The 22,986-nt window shown below is 39.2% G+C and overlaps 3 protein-coding genes across 6 annotated transcripts; 2 read left to right on the forward strand and 1 right to left on the reverse strand.

The window, feature by feature from the left end:
* Positions 1 to 1,370: 1,370 nt before the first annotated feature.
* Positions 1,371 to 7,677, reverse strand: LOC126608140 (uncharacterized). The gene is made up of 11 exons (XM_050275941.1): positions 7,441 to 7,677; positions 6,575 to 6,894; positions 6,336 to 6,413; positions 5,676 to 6,232; positions 4,277 to 4,885; positions 3,847 to 4,001; positions 3,120 to 3,334; positions 2,902 to 3,035; positions 2,477 to 2,811; positions 2,292 to 2,395; positions 1,371 to 1,784 (listed from the first exon to the last, which is right to left on the reverse strand). Exons 2-11 carry the CDS (start codon positions 6,882 to 6,884, stop codon positions 1,714 to 1,716), a joined length of 2,568 nt encoding a protein of 855 aa, XP_050131898.1. The 5' UTR covers positions 6,885 to 6,894; positions 7,441 to 7,677; the 3' UTR covers positions 1,371 to 1,713.
* A 3,852-nt stretch (positions 7,678 to 11,529) lies between these two features.
* LOC126608712 (protein TWIN LOV 1-like) lies at positions 11,530 to 14,611 on the forward strand. 4 transcript variants are annotated; one of them, XR_007617949.1, is made up of 7 exons: positions 11,530 to 12,428; positions 12,643 to 12,850; positions 12,962 to 13,026; positions 13,152 to 13,231; positions 13,340 to 13,375; positions 13,482 to 13,545; positions 14,224 to 14,282. XR_007617949.1 is itself a non-coding variant. In XM_050276702.1 (7 exons), the coding sequence occupies exons 1-7, from the start codon at positions 11,855 to 11,857 to the stop codon at positions 14,350 to 14,352; spliced, it is 1,176 nt and encodes a 391-aa protein (XP_050132659.1). In that variant the 5' UTR covers positions 11,532 to 11,854; the 3' UTR covers positions 14,353 to 14,611. The 4 variants fall into 4 exon arrangements, 2 of the variants coding, with proteins under 2 accessions (XP_050132659.1, XP_050132658.1); XR_007617948.1 differs by having other exon boundaries at positions 11,531 to 12,428; positions 14,200 to 14,285; XM_050276702.1 differs by having other exon boundaries at positions 11,532 to 12,428; positions 13,340 to 13,395; positions 14,224 to 14,611.
* Positions 14,612 to 16,311: 1,700 nt separating this feature from the next.
* Positions 16,312 to 18,450, forward strand: LOC126608623 (aldehyde oxidase GLOX-like). Its single transcript, XM_050276579.1, has one exon. The coding sequence runs from the start codon at positions 16,643 to 16,645 to the stop codon at positions 18,389 to 18,391; it is 1,749 nt and encodes a 582-aa protein (XP_050132536.1). The 5' UTR covers positions 16,312 to 16,642; the 3' UTR covers positions 18,392 to 18,450.
* The last annotated feature ends 4,536 nt before the right edge of the window (positions 18,451 to 22,986 follow it).

Here is a 22,986-nt window from a genome sequence, read left to right on the forward strand (position 1 = left end):
GATCAGCAGGAGAGAGGATCCAAATCTGAAAAAAAAGCATATTGAGCTGCCCTGGAGAAAACGGGCAGCGGATGTGGCATGTCCGGGCTACCCGTTGTGTTGCTGGACCGTACGAGGTGAAAGGCTTTGAGGTTTTGGGAAAATGGAGGGGGTAGAGGTGGAAAAATAGGGACGGTTCGGGCAGGAGAGAGAAAGGGAGAGGGTGGGACATCGTACATCGTACATCGTACGATCATAAATTATTTTAAATATTTTTATTATAATTAAATATAAATAATATATGACAAAAACTGACTGCACGATATACAATCAACAAATACGATTTGAGGATTCCGAAAATCCTTTTAAAAAGAATCTAGAGAGGATCATCATGGGGCGGGCGGGTGGGCGGACGGAAACGCGCGCGTCAGGTTTATATCATCACTTAACTACTCAAAGCCTGCAATGCGTGCATCTTATTGTTCTCATCTTTTATTTAATTTTTTTGGGGTTTTTTTATTTATTTATTTTTTCGCTACTTTCACAGTACCGATAACGTACTGCTTTCTAAAAAATCAAAATGAGTAATATTGTATTACGTTATTAGTTTGAAATACCGTATCCTGAAGTATCTGATGTTTGTAAGTCCTCATAGAAATTTTGCAAAAGGCATCATTGCCTGCAATGTGTGCATCTTATTATTCTCATCTTTTTCTTTTTTTCAATTTTCCACTTGTTTTTGTTATGCTAAATTGAAAGTATTTCAGAATCTTATTTAGTTGTTCAATTGAGTAATTAAAAAAAAAGTGCAAAAGGAGAAAACGAAAATGTGTAGTCATTACTAGTAAAAGAAAAAAAAAACCAGATGAATAAAGAATGTTATGCTGGCATTGCACTTAGATTCGTTAGGTACACTACTATAGCAATACCAGTAAAGCACTGCTTTTTAAAATGAGAGACTTTTATTAGGTACACTCGCTAAGTTTATTAGATACACTCGTTAGGTACGTTACTATAACAGTAAAAGTAACGCACTGCTTTTTAAAATGAGAGACTTTTATTAGGTACGCTACTGTAACAGTACCAGTAACGCACTGTTTTTTTTCAAAATGAGAGACTTTTACTAGGTAGACTCACTAGGTACGCTACTATAACAGTAATAGTAATGCACTGCTTTTCAAAATGAGACTTTTGCTAGCAACGCTAATTTAATAGTACCAATTACGCACTGCTTTTAAAAGAATTATAACGAATAGCATTATATTGCGTGCTAAGTTTGAAACACTGCACCGACGTACCGGATGCAGGTACGTTCTTGTGGAAATTTGCAAATGCTATCACATCATGTGGGGAACAGAATAAAGGAAGAAGAAAACAATGAAGAAAAAGAATCAGCCAAAGTCATTGCCATGCATAAAACTCAATGAAAGTCTCTATAATTTTTTTCTGTATAAAATGGTTACGTCTCAACACATACAGAGAATACAGTCTCCCATCGAAGGGATATTTGCAACAATTCCTATCCCCTCTCAAACCACCATTTACAACACACAGGGAACCTTGTATTTCTGGAACGAATTCGCGAATCTCGACTAAAGAAGGCAAAAGCAAACCTCGGCGCAGCGCCTGTTGTTAAGAGCCTGATGCTGGATGACTGCACATGTGACGGTTCAAAATTCTTCAACGGCTCGGTTTAAAGTGGGAGAGTGACATGCATGCTGCACTAGATATTTCCTAAATAATCCCTGTGGAAATACTGGAAGTCGCATTAATCTTCAGTGAGTACTCGGGTATGTAGGTAACACCTGTTGTGCAAGAAAATGGTACTCGATCAGAACAACAAATTCATCGGTTGGATTTTCACATTTAAGTAAAGGATAACCCTCGTAAATGGTACGAGATTTAGTTCTGAGAGAGGAACCCGAGAGAAAGCAGAAAACCAACCAAAGTGTCTTCTAGATACCGATTCATTACTTATTGATTAAATTGACTGCCCAATACTCGTTCCTTTTTTCCTAATGCTCCATCTTTAAGCAGTCAAATTAGCGGACCTAGATTCCTTAACAGAATACGCCTAAACAAGTGCTATTTATCATTTTCTTTTCAGACTTATTGAGTAATAATTGTTTAACAGTCAAAGCAGGACATAATTTGAACAGTAAAACTGTAGAACATACCCCCTAAGTATCAACTAATGAACCCTTATCCAAACGTACTATTAAATTTTGCGTGACATGAAGGTACGTAAACCACTCATTTTTCCTAAAGTGGTGTGTGGAAACAGAAAATGGTAGGAATACGAAGATGTTTACCTTTTTCCTTCACATCAATTTGTAGAGTGTCCAGTGTAATTATGCCATCAGTCAATGGAAGTAGCTCAAGCTTGACGGTTGCCATAGATTGAGAGGGGACGCATCTGTTGTGACGAGAAAATTATAATAACTGGAATACCCATGAATACAAAATGAAAAAGAGAGAGAAGAAAATAGAGCATTACCCCAGTGGAACTCTACTCTGAAGCCACAGATGTGTACAACACGGACCGGTACCTGGAATGGCATCAGATAATGGAGAAGTCTGTTCGCTAAAAGAAGCTGGCCAAACTCCACCTTTCCCATGTTGTTTCTGATTGTCCGAAAGGAGTGGTGAGCTTATCGTCTGCATTGTAGGACTCTTTCCTGTAAACTCAGTTAAACTAACAAATGGACTCATTGGTGAAGTAGGGGATGAGTTCAAGGAGACCACTGAAGGAGGGGAAGTGAAAGAAGCTGGAGCAAGAACTGTCAGAGTTAGATCTTCTGACATTAGATTTGAAACCTGAAGAGTTAAGACCTGCAAGATTGAAAAGTTAGATGGAACCTAATACAACATGAAAAAGGGAAATCCCACAAAGACACATTCGTGCTACCAAGTATATGAAACCTGAACGGGAAGCTGAGAGACTCCTCCATTGGGTGCACTAGATTGTCCAGACATTTCAGTTGCAACAGAGATCATAAGATCCCTTGAAACACGCGGACACCAACTTGTTGGCTGTTTGAAAAATAATCTCGACTCTGCAGATGTAACATAAAAGGAGAAGAATTAGAAATTAAAACTTAGGTCCTCCAACCATGGAACATTGAGAGATATATAATTACCAGTGTAGTTGCACCGACATGATACCATAATTGCGTACTGATCAGCAGTTGAAGCACTCTTCTTTCCTTCAACAGTCTTAGCCGGCGAACGCAAGCTTGGTGCAGCATTTCCAGCCTGTAGTTGTGATGATTGAGTTCTTCTATCACCACCAGTCTTGAAATTCTTCCACAGGGATGTTGCTGGTTTAAGAATAAAGGAGTGCTCTTCACCTCTCCTGCCATGAGAAATTTTAATGAGGAGAACAAATAAATTGGGATTCCAAAAACTATACATCTTTCTTCAAAACAAGTGTGATGTAAGTAACAATGTAACATGAGTTTCAAACACGAAAGATATGAAGCTTCAACTTTACTCCAGAATGATGGTGCCCTTTTTCTATGTCACCAAGTGTGTTTGCTGTGTCAGACCTGCTATCTGAGTAGCCAGAGGTTGTTCTCCTACCCCAAATTTGTATCTAACTAGATGTAAGTCATTTTGTGTTTTTACCCATTTTTCGGGCATCTAAGCTCTTTCTAAGTTCAAGAGAATTTGCCAACTGTTATACATGCAAAGGAACTTCTACGTGAACACAGAGTACCAGGAATTTCAACCGATCCATATAATTTTCTAATCCTAGGCATTAATGTGATATAAAACACACAATCACCATGAAAAATGAAGTTTCTGTAACAAGGAAAACTACAGTGTGACATGAAAACCAAATTGAGATACTAGAGACATAACAACCTGAGGGCTAGATTTGGCAAACTGTGATCATTTCCTGCTTCTATACATGCAATTGGTAATGATAAGGACTGTCCACCTTTTGAAGCCTCCTCAAAAACAATTGTTATAGCATCTATATACACCACAATATTTGGTGCATGTGTTGGAGAAACATTCTGCACAACAAAAGGAAAATGTGAGACAAAGCCTAGCAAACATGTCGTTCCTAACAAGATATTAGACATTATAAAAATATCAAGGCAAAACAAGTATTAACCCATGTTCTGGAGAAATATTCTGCAAAACAAAATGATAACTTAATAGGAATGTGAGACAAAGCCTAACAAAAATGTCATTTCAAACAAGAGGGATTAGACATTATAAAACTTCCAGGAGGAAAATCAAAAGCACAATTAACAAACACCTTGACCTAGTCAATCATTGCTCACACCTTTATCTGGACACAAAGAAGGTCATCTGTATTGCAGTCAGCAGCAAAAGAATGGATTTCTACAGGTTGTATGATTTCAAGTTTTCTCCTCCACCTTCTTCCAGGTATATAGATTCCCTCCAATCCACAACAAACAGAAAATCTTTCTCGCTCCAATGACACGCCTCGAAAAGATAAAAGCCCCTCGCCACCAGTTTTTTTATTCTTCAAGAACTTCTGAGATGAATTCTGATCCCAGTCTTCAAGATCAAAGCTTGGCTTAGAACTTGCAGCTTTAATAGGTGCAGGTGGTGGTGTAGTATTTTGTGGTAATGATGACATGGAGTAACTTCTAAAATGGGAGAAGAGTTGAGAACCAGATTTTTGAGATGTGCTACCAATTCCTGAATTGGAAGTTAAAGCAGGAGATAAAGGGCGAGCTGGAGGTGGAAGGGTGTTATCCAAAGGGAGCAACCATTTCAACAATTCTCCACATGGGTCCTGATTTGCATCAACTAAGTTGTCCTGAGTGTCAGCAAACAAACTTCTCTCACGATATTTCTCAAACTGAAGAATCTCAATAACAGGGTCATTCAAAAAATCTACGCCAACATTCACTTGTAAAAGAACCTGCATCCTTCCAAACAAGAAAATGGAATGAGAATAAGTGATCTGAACAACTGCTTACAATAGCCATGAATGTGGGAGGAAAAAGAAAATTCAGTATATTTTAAAATGGAAGGTATAGAATAAACAAAGCAACCGTAGAAAATTTAACTTAGGGGTAAGGAATTTGTTATCAGAGTTACAAAACTTACTTATTTTAGTACAAACTAAGACCCGCCAGGGATTTTCTCTTATAAAACCTTGCAGGAAGCTTAACAACTAAAGCTGTATGAATATGGAGGAAATTCTACTCTAAACTTTCAGCTAACAAATGAAGACCAAACCAGCAAAAACATATAAGACATGGATTCTTCAATGTACACCTAAAACCTGCTAAACACACCTATCTAATATTCAATTAACATTGTTTTCCTACCGTCACCTGAAAACAAAATCATTGGAAATTCGATGAGCACAGAATAACATAAATCTTAAAAAATTCCGGCTGCAACAGTCATTGCCAGTGAGCCGTGGTCAGCCTAAGAAAAAGAAAGAAAATTATATGAGAGGTACTTTGGGATTATACGGGGTTAAGTGTGAAGACTAGCTGGATGGCTAAACAAAATCTTTGGTGAAGATAGAAGATACCCAGTTTTTCACCATAAAACAATGTCCCGATATCTATTTGATATTTCGTTTCTCAAGCGAGTTGAAGTATGATATGAATATACATATGGTGTGCGTGCATATATATACAGTATACACACAATACGTATCTATACAATGAATAACCTACAAGCTTCATTGCACATACCACTATGTCTCCATTAGAAAGAGAGCAACACTTGACATTATTTCTTGCTACGCCTCCAGAGACTTTGGGATCAAAATTCCCTTTATCAATAATGGCATTTACTGCAGTTTTCTGGGTTCCATCTTCCGTGGACTCTTGACCATCCACATCAACCGATTCTGAAGACTTCTTAGAAGTACCTTTTTTTGCCCAAAGTGCCTCACTTGAGTCTGCAATCCTAACAAAAAAATGAGAACTCTCAAACCTTTGCAATAAAATTTCCGTCTGTCTTTTGTGATCCTCCATTCTGAGAAGAGATTCACTAGCAGAAACATCCTTTTGTGAACCAGTCTTCTCTTTTGAAAGGGTTTCACCATTTTGATCTGCACCTTGACTATCAGGACTCATATCTCCCTTTCCCAACAATGTACCATTGCCATCTTCCACATTTCCATTTTGTTTCTTTGGGCTTAGTCTTAAGCCATTTTTACTCATGGCTGCAGCTAATTTAAAGGGAGTAATAATTTCTGTGTCCTGCTTACACGCTGACAAGCATGCAAGGATATGAACTTGTTCACCTGGATTAAAAAATAGATTTCAGGTCCTAATGAAGGATGTGTCCTCCATGTGAAATATAAAAGGCATGTCAAGACCGAAAGAGTCGGGAGATTGAAGAACTACCAGGGAAAACAAAGGACCGGTCCAGAGAGCGTAATGACTGTATATCCGGTGCATCATTCCAATTATCAGGGAGTTCTTCTGCAAGAGCAAAACAAGCTTTATACATACTAGTTTATAATCACCATGGTAGAATTACGTATTTAATACATAATGTAAGTACTTAGTCAACTACATTTTTGTATATCATAACTCATATGCAAAATATCAGAACATAGTTTAGTATAACGGAAAGCACTTACTGTATGGAATGGAGATCCATCCCTCCTCATCAGAGACATCATAATGCTTTGCTATGACAGAGGTTTCCTTCTCTGCACCAATTCCATTTTCACCTCTAGATTCACTTTCTCCAGCATTATCTTCGATTGTGGAATACTGTGGATATGAATCTTCACCAATTAGACTCTCCAAGGTTGTTGCAGATTTTGGGGTAGGATACGTCTCTGCAGGTGGTTCGTGAACAGGAGGCACAGGCGGTACAAACGGAACAGACGGCTGCTCTGCCGTCACACGCTGTACATGCTGAGTAGATCGCATAAGGAAATTCATTGTCCCACCACTGTAAAACCAATCAATGTTGTCAGTCAAATGAAACATGTGTTATGTTAAACCAAGCGAATGTGTATGTATAGCTTGAACATGCGAATCCATCTCAATGAAGCTGGTGTGAATCTCATCGACAGGGAAATTAAAAGTGCCTAGCTAGTGAAATTCACCACCCGAAAATTCTCCATCACCTTACTAGACACATTTCTCATGCACCCGAATTTCCGACACCCGCAGTCAAACTCCACTGGCAAGCCATCCAAATCATAGGCTTTTACTACACTACTTCAACAATGGCCACTTGATCAAACAGTTCAAATACTCTAAATCTGAATTCATAATTCATGGCATATGTATAACAAATAAGCAAACAAAAATCACACTCTAGAAATCCTCACGACCCGATACGAAATCTTTAACGCTCTCTCTGGTTCCAAGGATTCGGCATTGGAATTGAATTTCGAGATTGGCCTTCCAATGCCGAATCCAGAGTCACAAGTGACTGACAATTCAAAATCTAAATTCCATTTAGCTGTTCTTCAGAACCAAATCTACTGACCTGAGATCGAGTCCTCCGTCGAACCTCGGCGGTGATCGCAATCCCGGAAGGTTTCGAAGCTGAAAGCCCTAATTGTTCGATTCCGGTGCTTCTCTCCCCTGAAGAGTCCGAATCCTAAGCTCCGGAAGTTGAACGACGGTGATGCGACGGTGGAGTGCGATCAGAGTTCAGAAGGGAGAGTCTGCGAGCTCTGATTGTGAACTTCGGGTTCCCTTTCACCACTGCGTTGCCACCATAACCGTCACTAAAAACTAAAAGGAAGATAATACTTTGTTGGTTTTTTGGGCCCGACTTTTAAATTCATGAAGCCCAACAGAGAAGGGAACAAGACCGAAAATCGGCCCAAATAAATTGGGCCCTAGCTACAGGTTTTCCTTTTCTGTTTTTTTTTTTTGGGTAAATTAATGTTCATCTAGAAAAATTCATGCGATTTGAAAATTGTTTAGTTATTCATATCTATCAAATAAATCGACAATTATGTTACCTAATGACATACTTGTGATTAATGAGACATAGATAAGTCGTGCAAGTCACTATAGGTGACTTTGACTTATGTGTTAGCATTGATTGATGAGATATGGATAAATCGTACATGTCACTATAGGTGACTCCGACTTATGTGCTAGCATTGATTGATGAAATATAGATAAGTCGTACATGTCACTATAGGTGACTTCGACTTATGTGCTAGCATTGATTGACGAGATATAGATAAGTCGTACATGTCACTATGGGTGACTACGACTTATGTGCTAGCATTGATTGATGAGATATGGATGAGTCGTACAGGTCACTATAGATGACTCCGACTTATGTGCTAGCATTAGTTGATGAGATATGAGTGCAGTCATACATGTCACTATAGGTGACTCCGACTTATGTGCTAGCATTAGTTGATGAGATATGAGTGCAGTCGTACATGTCACCTTAGATGATTCCGACTTGTGTACTAGTATGAGTTATTAAGCACATGATTATTTATATTACTAATGAGATGCTGGGTAGTGGTATACTTCTAGATTTGCTGTTAGTATGCATTTGATTTCATACTTCTACATAGTATAAATTTTTGGAGACTATACAGGTTTTACGGCGAATGGTTACTATCCTTGATAATTGAAATGATTTTGAAAATCTTTGTTTACCCACTCACACTTTCTATTTTACACCCCTCAACGTTCTAGTAGCAAAATTCTGTATCGACGAGGACTTGTGGCACTCCCACTTCAGGTGGCTCCTTATGATGATATAATTATTATCTTACCTCACTGTACTTTTCTTATGCTCTTTATCACATGTGAAATGGGTCCATACCCGCTCACCACACACTTGTGTATATAGGCACTTTTAGTTTTAAATTTATTTACATTTTACACATTATCACATTCTATGACTTTATCACCTTCCAGGTGTCAGCCAGCACAGCTCAATTCGAAGTTCTAGTGGACATTCCAGGTCGGGGTGTGTCAAAAGCTCCCTTTATTTTATATATGTAAAATTACAAACCATGTTCTCGGTCCAATAATACATAGCACCCAATAAATTAGCAAGAAATTCATTGGTCATTCTCTCAATAACACTGCTGCAGGAATGATGATTTTCATCTACAAGGAATTCACTAAATTAATTTAAATTCCTTGCGGGTAATCGTGAAATTGACTGAAATGTCTTCGAAACTATTGGAATTATTTCAATTATTGGAATGGTATAATGACTTAAAAATTAAAATACGGAAATGTATAATGAATGTCCCTATAAAGATGTTAGATAAACCTGTATTAAACGGCTACGGTTAAATATGTATGCGATTATGGGTATGGTTAGCCGTTTATTAATGGTTATGGGTATGAGTATAACTATTTTAGACAATTATCCAAAGGGTAAACGATTATGCGGGTTTAAGTATAAACAGTTATGGATAAATAAGCTTGATTACCCGACCGCTATAACCATTGTCCATCCCTAATCATGTAACAACGAAACTGCGTTATATGGATTATTCACTTGCTCAATTGGCTCTTGTACTTACATGACACGTCAAGCACAGCGGCGCATAAACAAAGAAACAACACAGGATGACATTGACGCGGACTGGATAAGTATGATTAGACGTTGGTTAGTGCGTTTTCGAACTCAAACCCCATTTTGTTTTGTTTGGACCCAGCTTCGTTTGACAGCGACTGGGAACGCACAAAGATTAATTAATGAAATGGAGAGGTGATTAAGATGTGATTAGGAGGTTAAACCAAGGGAACCCACATAAATTAATTAATCAATTGGATGAAGATTACCGACATCCCACCACAAAACTCCTCAAAGAGTCACAAAGGTGTGTGTGGGATGTGGACTACCGACATCGAGTTCGGATTCTTGCCGGATCCTCTTTATAAGGATCTCTAAAATTCATGAATTATGTCTGTTCATCGTATATCGTACAGTCAAAAATCATTTTAAATATTTTTATTTAAAAATAAATATAAGCAGTACTTGATAAAAATTGATCGCATGATATACGATGAATGAACACGATTCACGAATCTATAGGATTCTCACTACGTGGATCCTGTTGGACCGACATCCACCACAACAATCCAAACGATGACAAAGGTGTGTGTGGGATGAGGATAACCAGAATCCCACCAAAACAATGACAAAGGAAAGATCGTAAGAGGATCCTTTTTCAAATTAGCATGTATTCCTCCAAATTTTTTGAAATATAAGCAATGTTGGAGAGTTTAAACTCAAAACGCAACGGTTTAAACATAAGATTCAAACCACCTAGGCAATCTACTATTGCATCTACTTTTCATTCTTTGTTTTTTGTTTTTGAAAGCACTTTTCATTCTTTGATTGGTACTTATGAATGTGAATTCGCTTATAACATCTTCAACGGATTCTCTAAATGAGCTCCTAACCAAAATATGGAGAGAAATCGAAAAATTTCATCTTCAATCACACTCCCTATCATGCTCTTAAATTTAGAGAGAATTCGAAAAATTTAGAGCTTGTTTGGATGTGCTTTTAAAATGACTGAAATCGTTTTTGGTGAAAATATTTTTAGAACCAATATTTAGGGAAGATACAAGTAAATCCTGGAAAATCACTTAAAGTGCTTCCTGGAACACATAACTGAAGCATTTTAAATGCTTTTGGAATCCAAAAACATTTTTTATAAAAATACATCCAAACAAGCCTTTAGAGAATGAGAAAGAAGCTCCTAGCATTAGTTATTATTGTTTTAATAATAGTTTAATAAAAAACTTTATTTCAATTGATTCATAATTATTATGACTTTCTCCTATTTAGCCCCCCCCCCTTTTTTTTGAAAACGAAAAATGAATACGATCTCTTTCACTAAGACCACCAGATCAAGTTAACTATTAGAATAATGAATTAAGATATTTTAATTACTATCTAGTACTACGGTCTGGTGATATTTTTCTTTATTTAGAAGTTAGAGGTATAGGTTTGAATCTTGTGGATTGTGAATTTAATATCAAATTAGGCTGCCCATTGTGTGACCAAACTTATTCTATCCTTAATGTAAAAATATCGATATATAAAAAAAAAAATTGTGACTCTGCACAGTTGCTACAGCCACCTCTGTTTTGTGAATTCGGATCCTCGTCGAATTCTCTTTGTGAGGATTTCAGGAATATGCCAATCTTGTTTGTTTATCGTATATTGTGCGGTCAGAAATTATTTTAAATATTTTTATTTAAAATTAAACACAAACCGTATTTGATAAAAATTAAGTGCACAATAAACAAACACTATTCATGAAATTTTAAAAGAGAATTTTAACGAAAAGCACCCGGTACTGTTTACTTTAACGAAAAACCACATTTTTACACTAAAAAGTCAATTCTGGTACTATTTACTTTACCCTTTATTTTGTCCTTATCATTAAAACTCAAAATTTTCAAACCATTTTCATTAGTTTTGTTTTTTAAAATCCCCACCGAAATGATCCGGAGAGGATGCTGTTGGCTGTTTCGTGGGTTTCTAGTTGTACACACTGTTGTGTCAAATACCGCTTCAGAAAAAAAAACGGAAATTCAGATTTATTTATTTTTCGCACTAATTAAACCAAAGACGATTGATGGGTATTTCTCAGACACTAGATATTTTCGAATTTGAAAATCCTGATGGGTTCCCTTTCACTATAAGCTCACTTTCTCGCAAGAAATGCTCATCAAAGCTGGTATCTTTACATTTCATATGTCACAAAACTCACCCAGTAATCAATGGGCGACGCCGATTGATAAAATTCTTTGAATTTCTGCGTGCTCTGCTCGTTTTCTCAACTGGGTTTTCTCCAATTTTTTAACTTTACGAGTGCCCACATGGGATTGGGACTCGATCGAACACAGAGCGGCGAAGGTTTTGTGGAAGTGATTGGAGAACAGGGACGATGGAATCGGAGCTGGGTTTAATCGAGCAGTCGTTCATCAGCCGCTACTCGCTCTGGGTCCAGGAAGCTCTGGGGGAACTGCCCGATAGCTTCACGATCACTGACCCTTGGATTTCCGGGCACCCAATCGTGTTCGCGAGCAAAGAGTTCCTGAAAATGTCGGGATATTCGAAGAACGAGGTGGTCGGGAGGAACGGCAGAGTGTTTCAGGGTCCGGGGACTTGCAGGCGGTCGGTCATGGAGGTCCGGGAGGCCATCAGGGAGGAGCGAGCCGTCCAGATTAATTTGCTGAATTATCGGAAAGACGGGACGCCCTTTTGGATGCTGTTTCATATGTGTCCTGTTTTTGGGAAGGAGGATGGGAGGGTGATTCATTTCGTGGGAGTTCAGGTTCCGATTTCGAGGAAGCCGAGGCGGTCTGGTGGGAGAAATGGGGTTGGTTTGTGTGAGGAGGGGTCTAGGATGAGTGAGATTGTTTACGGATCGTGTCGAAAAGAGGTGTGCTTTGATTCTTTGGTTGATTTGGGTCGTGTTTTGTCATTGGAATCTGCATTGGACGATGCTGATAGCAGAGGTTCGTGTAATGCAATTTCTTAATTTTTTGTTCCAAGTAATTTTGTAATATGTTACTTTTTCAATTGTTGTTTCCTGTTATCTATGATTGTTGGTGTTGTTAGTCTTAAACTACATTCTTTTCGGTGTTCTAGCTGTGTTGATTGCGGTTTCTGGTTTTGATTGTGACCAAATTTTTGTTGTGGTTGAGTCTTCGTTTACCATGTAACACACAGGATTCAACATTGAAGAATCGTGTGAGGCAAGTGATGTAGAGAAGACGAGAGCTGCAACTGCTATTAATAACATCTTGTCCGTGCTAACGCACTATAGCGAGTTAACGGGCAGATTAGTTTGTGGGAAGAGATGCAACTTATGTGGGGTGGGACTTCTCAGTTCAGCCTTAAATATATCTCTTGGTAGAATCAAACAAAGCTTTGTATTGTGAGTTGTTGCAAATTCTCATTTCCTTACTTTGCAGAAGGTTTCATGCTTTCTGAAGATTGCTGATGATTGTACGTTTTGTTTGCTTCGATATGATTGTGTTGCTTTCAGAACTGATTCACACTTACCGGATATGCCTATAGTTTATGCAAGTGATGCCTTCTTCAAATTGACAGGTAACATGTACAATGTTAGCTATTTGCCAGGGTCTTTCTTAACCATCTAAACTCCATGTTGTATGCAAATCTTTTGAATAATCCAGCATATGCAGTTACTCAACTTAGTTGTTTTCCCTGTATAGGTTATACCAGACATGAAGTCTTGGGGCGCAATTGTAGATTTTTGAGTGGGACGGATACAGACCCCTCAATGATATATCGGGTATTTTCCCTTTTTCGTCGTGATTATGTCGTCACCATATATTTTGGTGATTTGGTGGAATAGATAGATGTTAGTGCATCATCCCATTTTTGCTTATTTTCCCCTCAGATAAAGGAAAGCATTCAAAACGAAACAGCATGCACAGTACGTATCTTGAATTACAGGTTGCTGCTTAACTATTTGTTCTATATGTTCCACATGCACTACAAATTATTCATCGGATTTGACTTTGTTGCTATTTCATTCTCAGGAAGGATAAAAATTCATTTTGGAATCTCCTTCACATATCACCTATTCGTAATGCTTCTGGCAAGGTACTTTATGGCTAAAGCTTTCACAACTCTAGTTGAATCTTATTTTTTTGTACTGTTAATTGTTTTCGTCAATGAGATGTATTGGTGTGCCTTTGCTTGGAGAAAAGTAAGGCAGAAAATGCTTTTCAATTGATCAACCTTTTCTGGTATACAAATATGCAGTTTCGTTTTCGGGGGACCAAGTTTCCTTCCTTTTTCTCTTGTATTGGGATTGCTTCACAGTTCACAGACAGTTGATTTCCATGTTTGTGTGGAACCGTATGAACAAATGAGAAAATTATATTAGCTAAGACATTATTAACTTGGAGAGATGTGTTGGCTGAGCTGTAACTATGGGTTTTGTATTGCACAAGCATTGATGGATAATATCATCGGAGGTGTTACAGTTTACCAATTTCTAATCTTTCTCCATTTTATGAAAGAATTGAACCTCTTGATATTTTGGCCTGTTGAATGTGGTTGTTCATTTTGTTTATAAATCCCATTTATGAGTCTTAGGCACAGCGTCCTTGAATCCCAAGGATACAAATTAGTACTCAACTGGCAGTGCTAATTGACAAAATCACTTTAGTTCCACTTTACCCGATCTTTTGGTATGGACCCAGTTGCTCATCTTGTCTCTCTGTTTCTCTTACTATGTTTATGGCTGTTCAGATTGCGTACTTTGTGGGTGTTCAGATGGAAGAAGGGTGTAAGAACCAGGTCGAACATGGGCTAAGCCCCGAGATGAGGCAGCTTAGCACTGTTGGTGCAGTCAGAATTGCAGTGCGGAGCTTAACAATGGGTGCCGGCGCTTCCAAGTCTTAAGAGAGTAACAACCTCTGCTTCTTGCTTGCTGCTAGTGCTGCCTTAAATCTCACCAATATCTCCCACAGTCCCATGCTAGAAATTTATTCCATTGTAACACATTTATGTTCTTATCTGGCGGTAGATGGAAATGCAGACATCGGAAAAAAGTTTGGTTCGGTGCCACATCCGATTCGATCCTTGTTACACTTAATTGTTCATATATAAAAGGTCCATCAGTGGAAATTTATCGAGTTTCTGCTCGAAACTCTCAGACTCACTCCAGCTTCAAGCTGCTCATGATGATTGGCCTTCTTCCCCGCGGTCGTTTATCTTTCTTCTGGTGTTTGTCCTCTTTCTGTGATGTCTTCCTTGTTTGGTGTGTTGTACCTTTCTTTGCAAGAAAAGAAATATGCAGAAAGCAATTTGGAGTTGCAATCATCTATTAAATTAAACACCAAAGTTTGTGTTCTGGTTTTGTTTTGTTCTTATCAAAAGAATCAAGCTTAGTACTGGTTTAATACTGAGTGCTTTTATAAAAAGTGGGTATATAAAAAAGCTGAGCTTAAAAAGGTGTTTAGTAAACACTTAAAAACAGCTTATTTTTACAGTTTTGGGTGAAAAAAAGCTGAAAACGTGAATCAGCAAAAATGAGCTTATTCTCATAGTATAACAAAAGTAATTTTTTTTCAAAGCACAGCAATATCAAACCAGCTTCTCAATTTAAGTCCGGAAAATAAAATGGCTTCAAAGTTGTAGGTTTGAGCATCTAGACCAGCCTGTATTAGGCAATTTTCTGCACTACACCCCCTCTATGCGATATGGATGCACCGGTAAAATTGAGACTGCTAATTCAGCCCTTCGGTTGGCCCATGTATGCGATGCGCCGGTGATTGAATGGGTATATTGATACTCTCTAAACCCAACCGCTCAATGGATCCGGTGCATCCCATAAGAGGTGCATTGTAGAGTTTTGCCGTAATGATGTATGCTTGGAAATAAATGCTGCAAGTTGCAACTGGTCTTTGGTTACGAATGAATGTGAATGAAATAATTAGACGACAGTCGATTTATTAAATTATTGTTTCCATTTTTTTATGGACTTATCGGTAAATCAAATTCACTAAAATTGCTGATATTTTCAAATTACCTATGAAATCGTGAGAATAGAGTGCTTCACATTTTTTCGATTATTTACAAGCCTGTTTATAAATATATATTTTTTCTGAAAAAGGGGGACAACTGGTAGTAAGTCACAGTTATCCACTCATTCCGAGAGCTAGAAGACTCACAGAGGTATTTCAGCCTCCCCTGGCCACAAATCTGAGTTCCACACCAGCATCGGGTTTCGAATCCGAGACCTCCAGTTTTTAGTTTTAAGGAAGTCTCGTAATCCAACATTTACTATTGGGCCACCAGCTCGTGGTTCGTTTACAAATACTTGATAATGTTAGAGATATTTATAACCTTACTTAAAATGCTCATAGAAATTAGGTGGTTAATTAAAGACTTGTTTGTAAGTATCTTTAAAATGACAAAAACCGTTTTTGGTGAAATTAGTTCAAAAAATGGTTAAAGTGCTTTTTGAAAGAAGCACTAATCAAGCACTTAAAATATTTTTCTAGGATAAACTTGATTTTTTTACTAAGGATTGGTTTAAAAAACATTTTCACTAAAAACTCTTTCAGACTTTCAGTTATTTAAAATCACTTCCATGTTCTAAACGAGCCATATATCTCCATAAAAAAAAAAAAAATCTTTCTTTGCTACAACCCTGGCCCTTAAGATAATTCATCATTTTGTGCTAGAGTTAATAAGAAGATGATGAATTATCTTAACTTCTTCGCACTTCATATTTTATCTGTTCTCTGCACCCAGCAGTGTTCACTTAACCTTTTTAATTGAAAAAGTAATTTCAAATAATAAAAAACGTGTCCCATAAACGGATACGAACAAGTTCAAGGAACATCCACATCAAAGCCGATTCGGATTCACCCACTTAATGATTTTACACCAAAACCTCCCATAAATGTGCATATTGGTTAGGCCCGGCCCGGCCCACGAGCCCAGTTTGGAAGTAACCATGCTGTCTGTGGGCCCTCCGAACAGAACAAAACCTACCGCTTTGACCTAAATAGGTGAAAACACGGCCACCGCCATCTCCATGCACAGCTCAGACCTCCTTCATCGTCCTCATCCTCTGCTATCTGTTTCTACTTTCATCCGGAAAGACACTCAGCCACTGAGAGTGAGAATCCACTGTATATATATGTACACTCCACCAGCGCAGTGAATCAATACCCAAGAAACCATGGCCTCCGTTTTCAAGAACCTTTCTTTCTCCTCCTCCATTATCCCCTGCATCGTCCCCATATTCTTCTCCTGCTTCTTCATCGTCTCCCATTCCGAATACTTATCCCTTACGACGTCGCTGCCCTCCAGTACGACGAAAATTAGTAATGTATCCGACGGCGGCGAGTGGGTTCTTTTGCACAAGAGCATTGGCGTCTCGGCCATGCACATGCAGCTCCTCAAAAACGACAAAGTCATTATATTCGACTGGACCGATATGGGCCCTTCTAACCTCTCCCTCCGCGACGGTGCCGCCTGCCGTCATTACCTCTTCCACAACAGGACCATAAATGACTGCACCGCCCACTCCCTCATCTACGACCTCGCCACCGACACATCCCGCCCCCTCTTCGTCGCCTCCGAGACCTGGTGCTCCTCCGGCGCCCTCGATGCCAACGGTGCCCTCGTCCAAACAGGCGGATACGGCGACAACGGCATCCGAAGAATCCGCACATTCTCACCCTGCGACGACGACAGCTGTCAATGGGTCGAGCTCCCGACAAACCTCTCCGACCGCCGCTGGTACGCATCCAACCAGATACTCCCCGACGGACGCGTCATCGTCGTGGGAGGAAGAAAAGCCTTCACCTACGAGTTCTACCCCAAGAAAAACGACGAGTCGTACGACAAGTTGTTCTACTTCCGGTTCTTGGCGGAGACCAACGACCAGGGCGAGGAGAACAATCTTTACCCGTTCTTGCACCTTTTGCCCGACGGGAACCTCTTCATCTTCGCAAACAACCGGTCAATCTTGTTTGATCACAGTAACAACCGGATCGTTAAGGAACTCCCCGGTATGCCGGTCGCCGTCAAGCGGAACTATCCCAGTACGGGGTCCTCCGTCCTCCTCCCGCTCAAAATGAACGGGGTCTTGTCCGGGTCGGGTCTGCCCGAAGTTGAAATCTTGATATGTGGCGGGGCGCTTCCCGGAGCTTTTAACTTGTCGAAAAATAAAATACACGTCGGCGCCTCCAACAGCTGCGGTCGGATAAAGTTGTCCGACCCGCATCCGAAATGGGTCATGGAGGAAATGCCCATGCCACGTGTCATGTCCGACATGCTGCTACTGCCAACTGGTGACGTCATCATCATCAACGGCGCATCGAACGGGACGGCGGGCTGGGACGCCGCTGAAAACCCGGTTTTCAACCCGGTCTTGTACCGGACCTACGAATCGAATCCGGACCGGAGATTCGTGGTGCTGAATCCGAGCAGCATTCCAAGAATGTACCACTCCGCCGCTATTCTTGTGCCAGATGGCAAAATATTGGTGGGCGGCAGCAACCCGCACAATGAGTACAACTTCAGGAGAGCTTTCCCCACTGATCTCAGCCTGCAGGCGTTCCACCCGCCGTACCTGGGCCCACTCTTCGCTCCCTTGCGGCCGTCGATCCTGTCCGTCGAAACGAGGGACGATACCGTATCGTACGGGCAGGAGTTTTCTGTTACCTTTGTTTTATCCGTGTACCGGGCGGATCCCCGGATTTCTGTGGCGCTGGTAACGCCGTCGTTTACTACGCACTCGTTCGCAATGAATCAGAGGATGGTGGTTTTGGACGTGGCACTCCTGGAGCACCTGTCGACGACTGCTTACAAGATTACGGCGTATGGCCCACCGAAGAACACGGTGGCCCCACCTGGTTACTACTTGCTTTTTCTTGTCCACGCTGGCACTCCCAGCCACGGTGTCTGGGTTCGGGTGCAGTGAATGCCATTCATTGGCCAACATTAATTTGTATTTTTGGCGGAGTAATTTAGGATTATTCTTTTCGGGATTATTGAGACTTGAAATGAAGGTGGACTAGAGAAATGGAATCAGTTAAACATAATTATTGTGTGATTTTATTGTTAATTATTCTATTGGTTTAATGCATTAATCCTTAACATTAATAATAATCATAATGTAATCATCTATTAAGAATTATTCGACCAAATCAACGTTTCATTCACAATTCTCTACCTCTTTGATACGAGAATCCATAGGACCCTATTTGAAGTGTTAGTTCCAGCTTGCGTACTATAGCTAGTGTAGGTCTCCTCCCCTTAAAAATCGAGGGTGAATACGTGTATCTTATAGCCTTCATTGATAAGTTAATTTCGACAAAAAAAAAGCACAAGTTGCTTCCTAAAACACGACACATATTCCATTGGACCATTTCCAATCTCACAACATGAACCAAACTACTGTAATTCTACTAGGACAGATAACTTATGACCACAAGATTAAAAAAAAAAACTGTGCTTAAATCCCATTTCTGTGTAGGCCTCTCTTGATATTCAAGAGGAAGATCGACTTAAAACTGACAAGACTGGTGAAGTGAATTTGGTGCAAATGGAGAAAGGGACCAAAACCCTCAGTGCTGGTTCATCGTTTTCTGCTGGTAAGAAGAAGAAGAATATAATTTCTTCTTCTTTTAAAAATGCTAACACCTCTAAAGGATCTTTCAAATTTAAACCCATGAACACTGAAATAGAAAAGGAAAAGGAGTGCTATTTTTGCAAAGAGTCAGGCCATATGAGAAAGAACTGTATTGGTTTCAAAAACTGGCTTACAAAGAAAGGTAAAATAACAAATGTTTTTGTCTGTGTAGAGTCCAATTTGATTTATATTCCTCCTAAAAGTTGGTGGTTTGATACTGGATGTTCCATTCACATAACTAACTCCTTGCAGGGCTTCTCAAAAACAGAGGAAGTAAACAATGAAGTCTACAATGTCTATGTTGGGAATGGGAGTAAGGTTGCTGTCGAGTCTATTGGCAGTGTTAAATTAGTTATGTCATCAGGTTTTATTTTAGAGTTGAATCCAGTACTTTATGTACCTTCAATGAGAAGGAGTTTAATTTCTGCATCCAAATTAGTTCAGTTAGGCATTTCTTTTGTTGGGGATGATAAAAGTGTAAGGTTTTTCGAATCAAATAATATGAATTCCTTGCTTGGTATCGCTTATTTACAAACTAATATGTGGCAAATGGAATGTTCATATGTCCATGAATGTTTTCACGTTCAAGGTATTGGTTCTAAAAGATTGCTCACTTTAGAAAAATCCTCTATGCTTTGGCACAAGAGGTTGGGGCACATTTCGAAAGAAAGAATTATCACTTTATGCAAACAAAACTTGTTACCTCAATTGGATTTTAATGATTTTCAAACCTGCACAGATTGTTTTAAAGGAAAACTCACCAACACAGGAAAATTGGGTTCAACTCGCAGTCAACATCTACTTGAAATCATTCATACTGACATTTGTGGACCTTTCCCAAACAAAACCATATGTGGGAAGTCCTATTTCATCACTTTCATTGATGACTTTTCACGTTTTGCCTTTGTTTACTTAATTTCTGAAAAATCTGAAGCTTTAAATTGTTTTAAGGTTTTTAGGTTAGAGGTTGAAAAACAATTGGAAAAACATATTAAAATAGTAAGATCCGATAGAGGTGGTGAGTATTTTGGCAGGTATACTGAAGCTGGACAACACAAAGGTCCTTTTGCAACATACCTTCAAGAAAATGGCATAGTTGCTCAATACACCACTCCAGGGACTCCACAACAAAACGGGGTGGCAGAAAGAAGGAACATGACTTTAAAAGACATGATTCGGTCAATGTTTACACAGGCAAAGCTACCTATATTTCTATGGGGGGAAGCTTTGAAAACTGCCAACTACATCATCAATAGAGTTTCGAGCAAGTCAGTGACAGTAGTGCCTTTTGAAGCCTGGACTGGAAGAAGACCAAGTTTTAATCACTTTCACATATGAGGTTGTAAAGCCGAGGCTCGATTCTATAATCCAAATGAGAAAAAGCTTGATCCACGAACAATGAGTTGCAGGTTTGTTGGTTATTCAGAAAAGTCAAAGGGGTTTAAATTTTACTGTCAACATGGTCCCTCTCGAATAATGGAAACTCACAATGCAAAGTTTGTAAAAGAACCTGAGGAGTTAGGTGCGTGTGCCATTACTTCACAGTCACTTGAGTTTGAGGAACTGAGAAATTATGACACTCTCTTGCTTGATCCGCAAGACATAACATTAGGGTTTAGAATTTCCCCACCACAGGTGTTATCTACTCCACCTGAAACACAAAATGAAGCACCAATCTCCTTCATGGAAGAGGGAACTCCAAATAATGCTGCTGAGACTAACGACCCAAATGAAGAGATTTATGAGCAGCCAATGAATATCACTACTACAGGAAATTAACCACCACTCGAAGTACCAGATGCGGAAAATGTTAGAAGATCCCAAAGAGCTAGGAAAACAGTTATGCTCCCAGATTTTGTCTACTTAAATGAAGCAGAATATAGTCTTGACGATGAGGATGATCCTGCCACGTATCACCAAGCCATTACTAGCATAAGGGCACCACTTTGGCACCAAGCAATGACTGAAGAGATTGACTTAATGAACACAAACCAGGTTTGGAGCCTTGTACCAAAACCTGCAGGTATCACAAAGACAGTAGGTTGTAAATGGGTCTTTAAGACCAAAAGAGACTCCCAGGGAAATGTTGACAAACATAAGGCACGATTAGTGGCCAAAGGTTTCACTCAAAGAGAAGGGATCGATTACAATGAAACCTTCTCCCCTGTGTCCACAAAGGATTCTATGCGAGTGATTCTAGCCCTAACCGCTCATTTTGACCTAGAACTTCACCAAATAGATGTAAAGACCGCATTTCTCAATGGCGATCTTGAAGAAGACATTTATATGCACCAGCCACCAGGATTTGTTGAAAGGGGGAAGGAATCACTGATCTGCAAACTGAACAAATCCATTCATGGATTGAAACAAGCATCTCGGCAATGGAACAAGAAGTTTGATCAAGTTATGACTGCATTTGGCTTTCATGAAAACAAGATGGATGAGTGTGTGTATCTAAAGATAAGTGGTTCTAAAATTGTGTTTTTAGTATTATACGTTAACGATATCTTGATTGCTAGTTCAGATATGACTCTTCTATAATCAACCAAACAAATGTTATCTAACAGCTTTGACATGAAAGATTTGGGATAAGCCAAATTTGTTTTAGGAATCGAGATTGTTCGAGACAGAAGCAAGAAAGCTCTTGGCCTTTCTCAACGATTGTACATTGATAGAGTAACCAAGAGATTTAATATGGAAAATTGCTCCAGTGGTGAATTGCCAATTGGAAAGGGAGACAAGTTCAGCAATGATCAAAGTCCCAAGAACGATTTGGAAAAGGACAACATGAAATCCAAACCTTATGCATCACTTGTGAGCAGTTTGATGTATGCTCAAGTATGCACGAGACCAGACTTAGCATTTGCAGTGAGTGTACTAGGAAGATTTCAATCAAATCCTGGGGCAGCTCATTGGACTGTAGCTAAGAAAGTGTTGTGATATTTGAAAAGGACCAGAGATTATATGCTTGTCTACAGTCAGGTTGACCAGTTGGAATTAGTGGCATACACAGATTCAAATTTTGCAGGGTGTGTAGATGATAGAAGATCAACCAATGGATACTTATTCTTACTTGCTGGTGGTGCGATTTCGTGGAAAAGTGCCAAGCAAAAGTCGATTGCATCATCGACAATGGAAGCTGAATTCATTGGTTGTTACACAGCAACCAAGCAAGCAGTGTGGTTGAGAAATATGATAAAAGGGTTGCAAGTTGTGGACAGAATTGACAGACCATTGAAGTTATTTTGTGATAATAAGGCAGTTATGTTCTCCTCAAAGAACAACAAGAGGTCTTTGGCAAATAGATTGATGGACATGAAATACTTAAAGGTGAGGGATGAAGTTAAGAAAGGGACTATTGATATTCAACATATAGGCACGACTTTTATGGTGGCAGATCCCATGACTAAGGCTCTACCAGTGGGAGTGTTCAAAAGCCATGTTTTCAATATGGGTGTTAAAGAGACTTTTGAATCAGTTAATGAGTAGGAGTAAACACTCGATTAACTGTGATAATCATGTTTGAATATGGTTGGTTTTGTCAGTACTCTCATTATTTTGATTCAATCAGCAGCTAGTATGATTTGAAGTTTTCATTCATATTTTATCTTAACAGCTAATGTGCTTATGTTGTGAATCATTGTTTTGGTTAATGATTCTTGTTATCATGACTTTGCTGGTGACATTGTGCTTTAAGTTAAATGTGTCTGTAATCATGGAATGCAAAGTACAGACCGACTTGTTCTTTACTTTCCTTGGTTCGACATTCAACTTTTAGTGACACGTTGTCAAGAAAAGTTGGTTGCAAATTTGGAAGGCTCAGTGATCACCGTGAGTCCTTGTGAGTTGAGATTTCTCATTGACATTCAAGTGGGAGAATGTAA

The sequence above is a fragment of the Malus sylvestris genome, chromosome 16, assembly GCF_916048215.2.
Source record: "Malus sylvestris chromosome 16, drMalSylv7.2, whole genome shotgun sequence".
Classification (NCBI taxonomy): Eukaryota; Viridiplantae; Streptophyta; class Magnoliopsida; order Rosales; family Rosaceae; genus Malus; species Malus sylvestris.

Bases quoted from the DNA above. Each gene is read 5' to 3' on its own strand.
- LOC126608623 (XM_050276579.1), top strand. From the start codon at position 16,643: ATGGCCTCCGTTTTCAAGAACCTTTCTTTCTCCTCCTCCATTATCCCC.
- LOC126608712 (XM_050276701.1), top strand. From the start codon at position 11,855: ATGGAATCGGAGCTGGGTTTAATCGAGCAGTCGTTCATCAGCCGCTAC. The intron at 13,232-13,339 runs GTATTTTCCCTT...TTTTCCCCTCAG, and splicing joins ACCCCTCAATGATATATCGG to ATAAAGGAAAGCATTCAAAA. The intron at 13,396-13,481 runs GTTGCTGCTTAA...TTTCATTCTCAG, and splicing joins GTACGTATCTTGAATTACAG to GAAGGATAAAAATTCATTTT.
- LOC126608140 (XM_050275941.1), bottom strand. From the start codon at position 6,884: ATGAATTTCCTTATGCGATCTACTCAGCATGTACAGCGTGTGACGGCA. The intron at 4,002-4,276 runs GTGTGAGCAATG...TTTGTTGTGCAG, and splicing joins TTCTTTGTGTCCAGATAAAG to AATGTTTCTCCAACACATGC. The intron at 2,396-2,476 runs GTAATGCTCTAT...TCGTCACAACAG, and splicing joins CAGAGTAGAGTTCCACTGGG to ATGCGTCCCCTCTCAATCTA.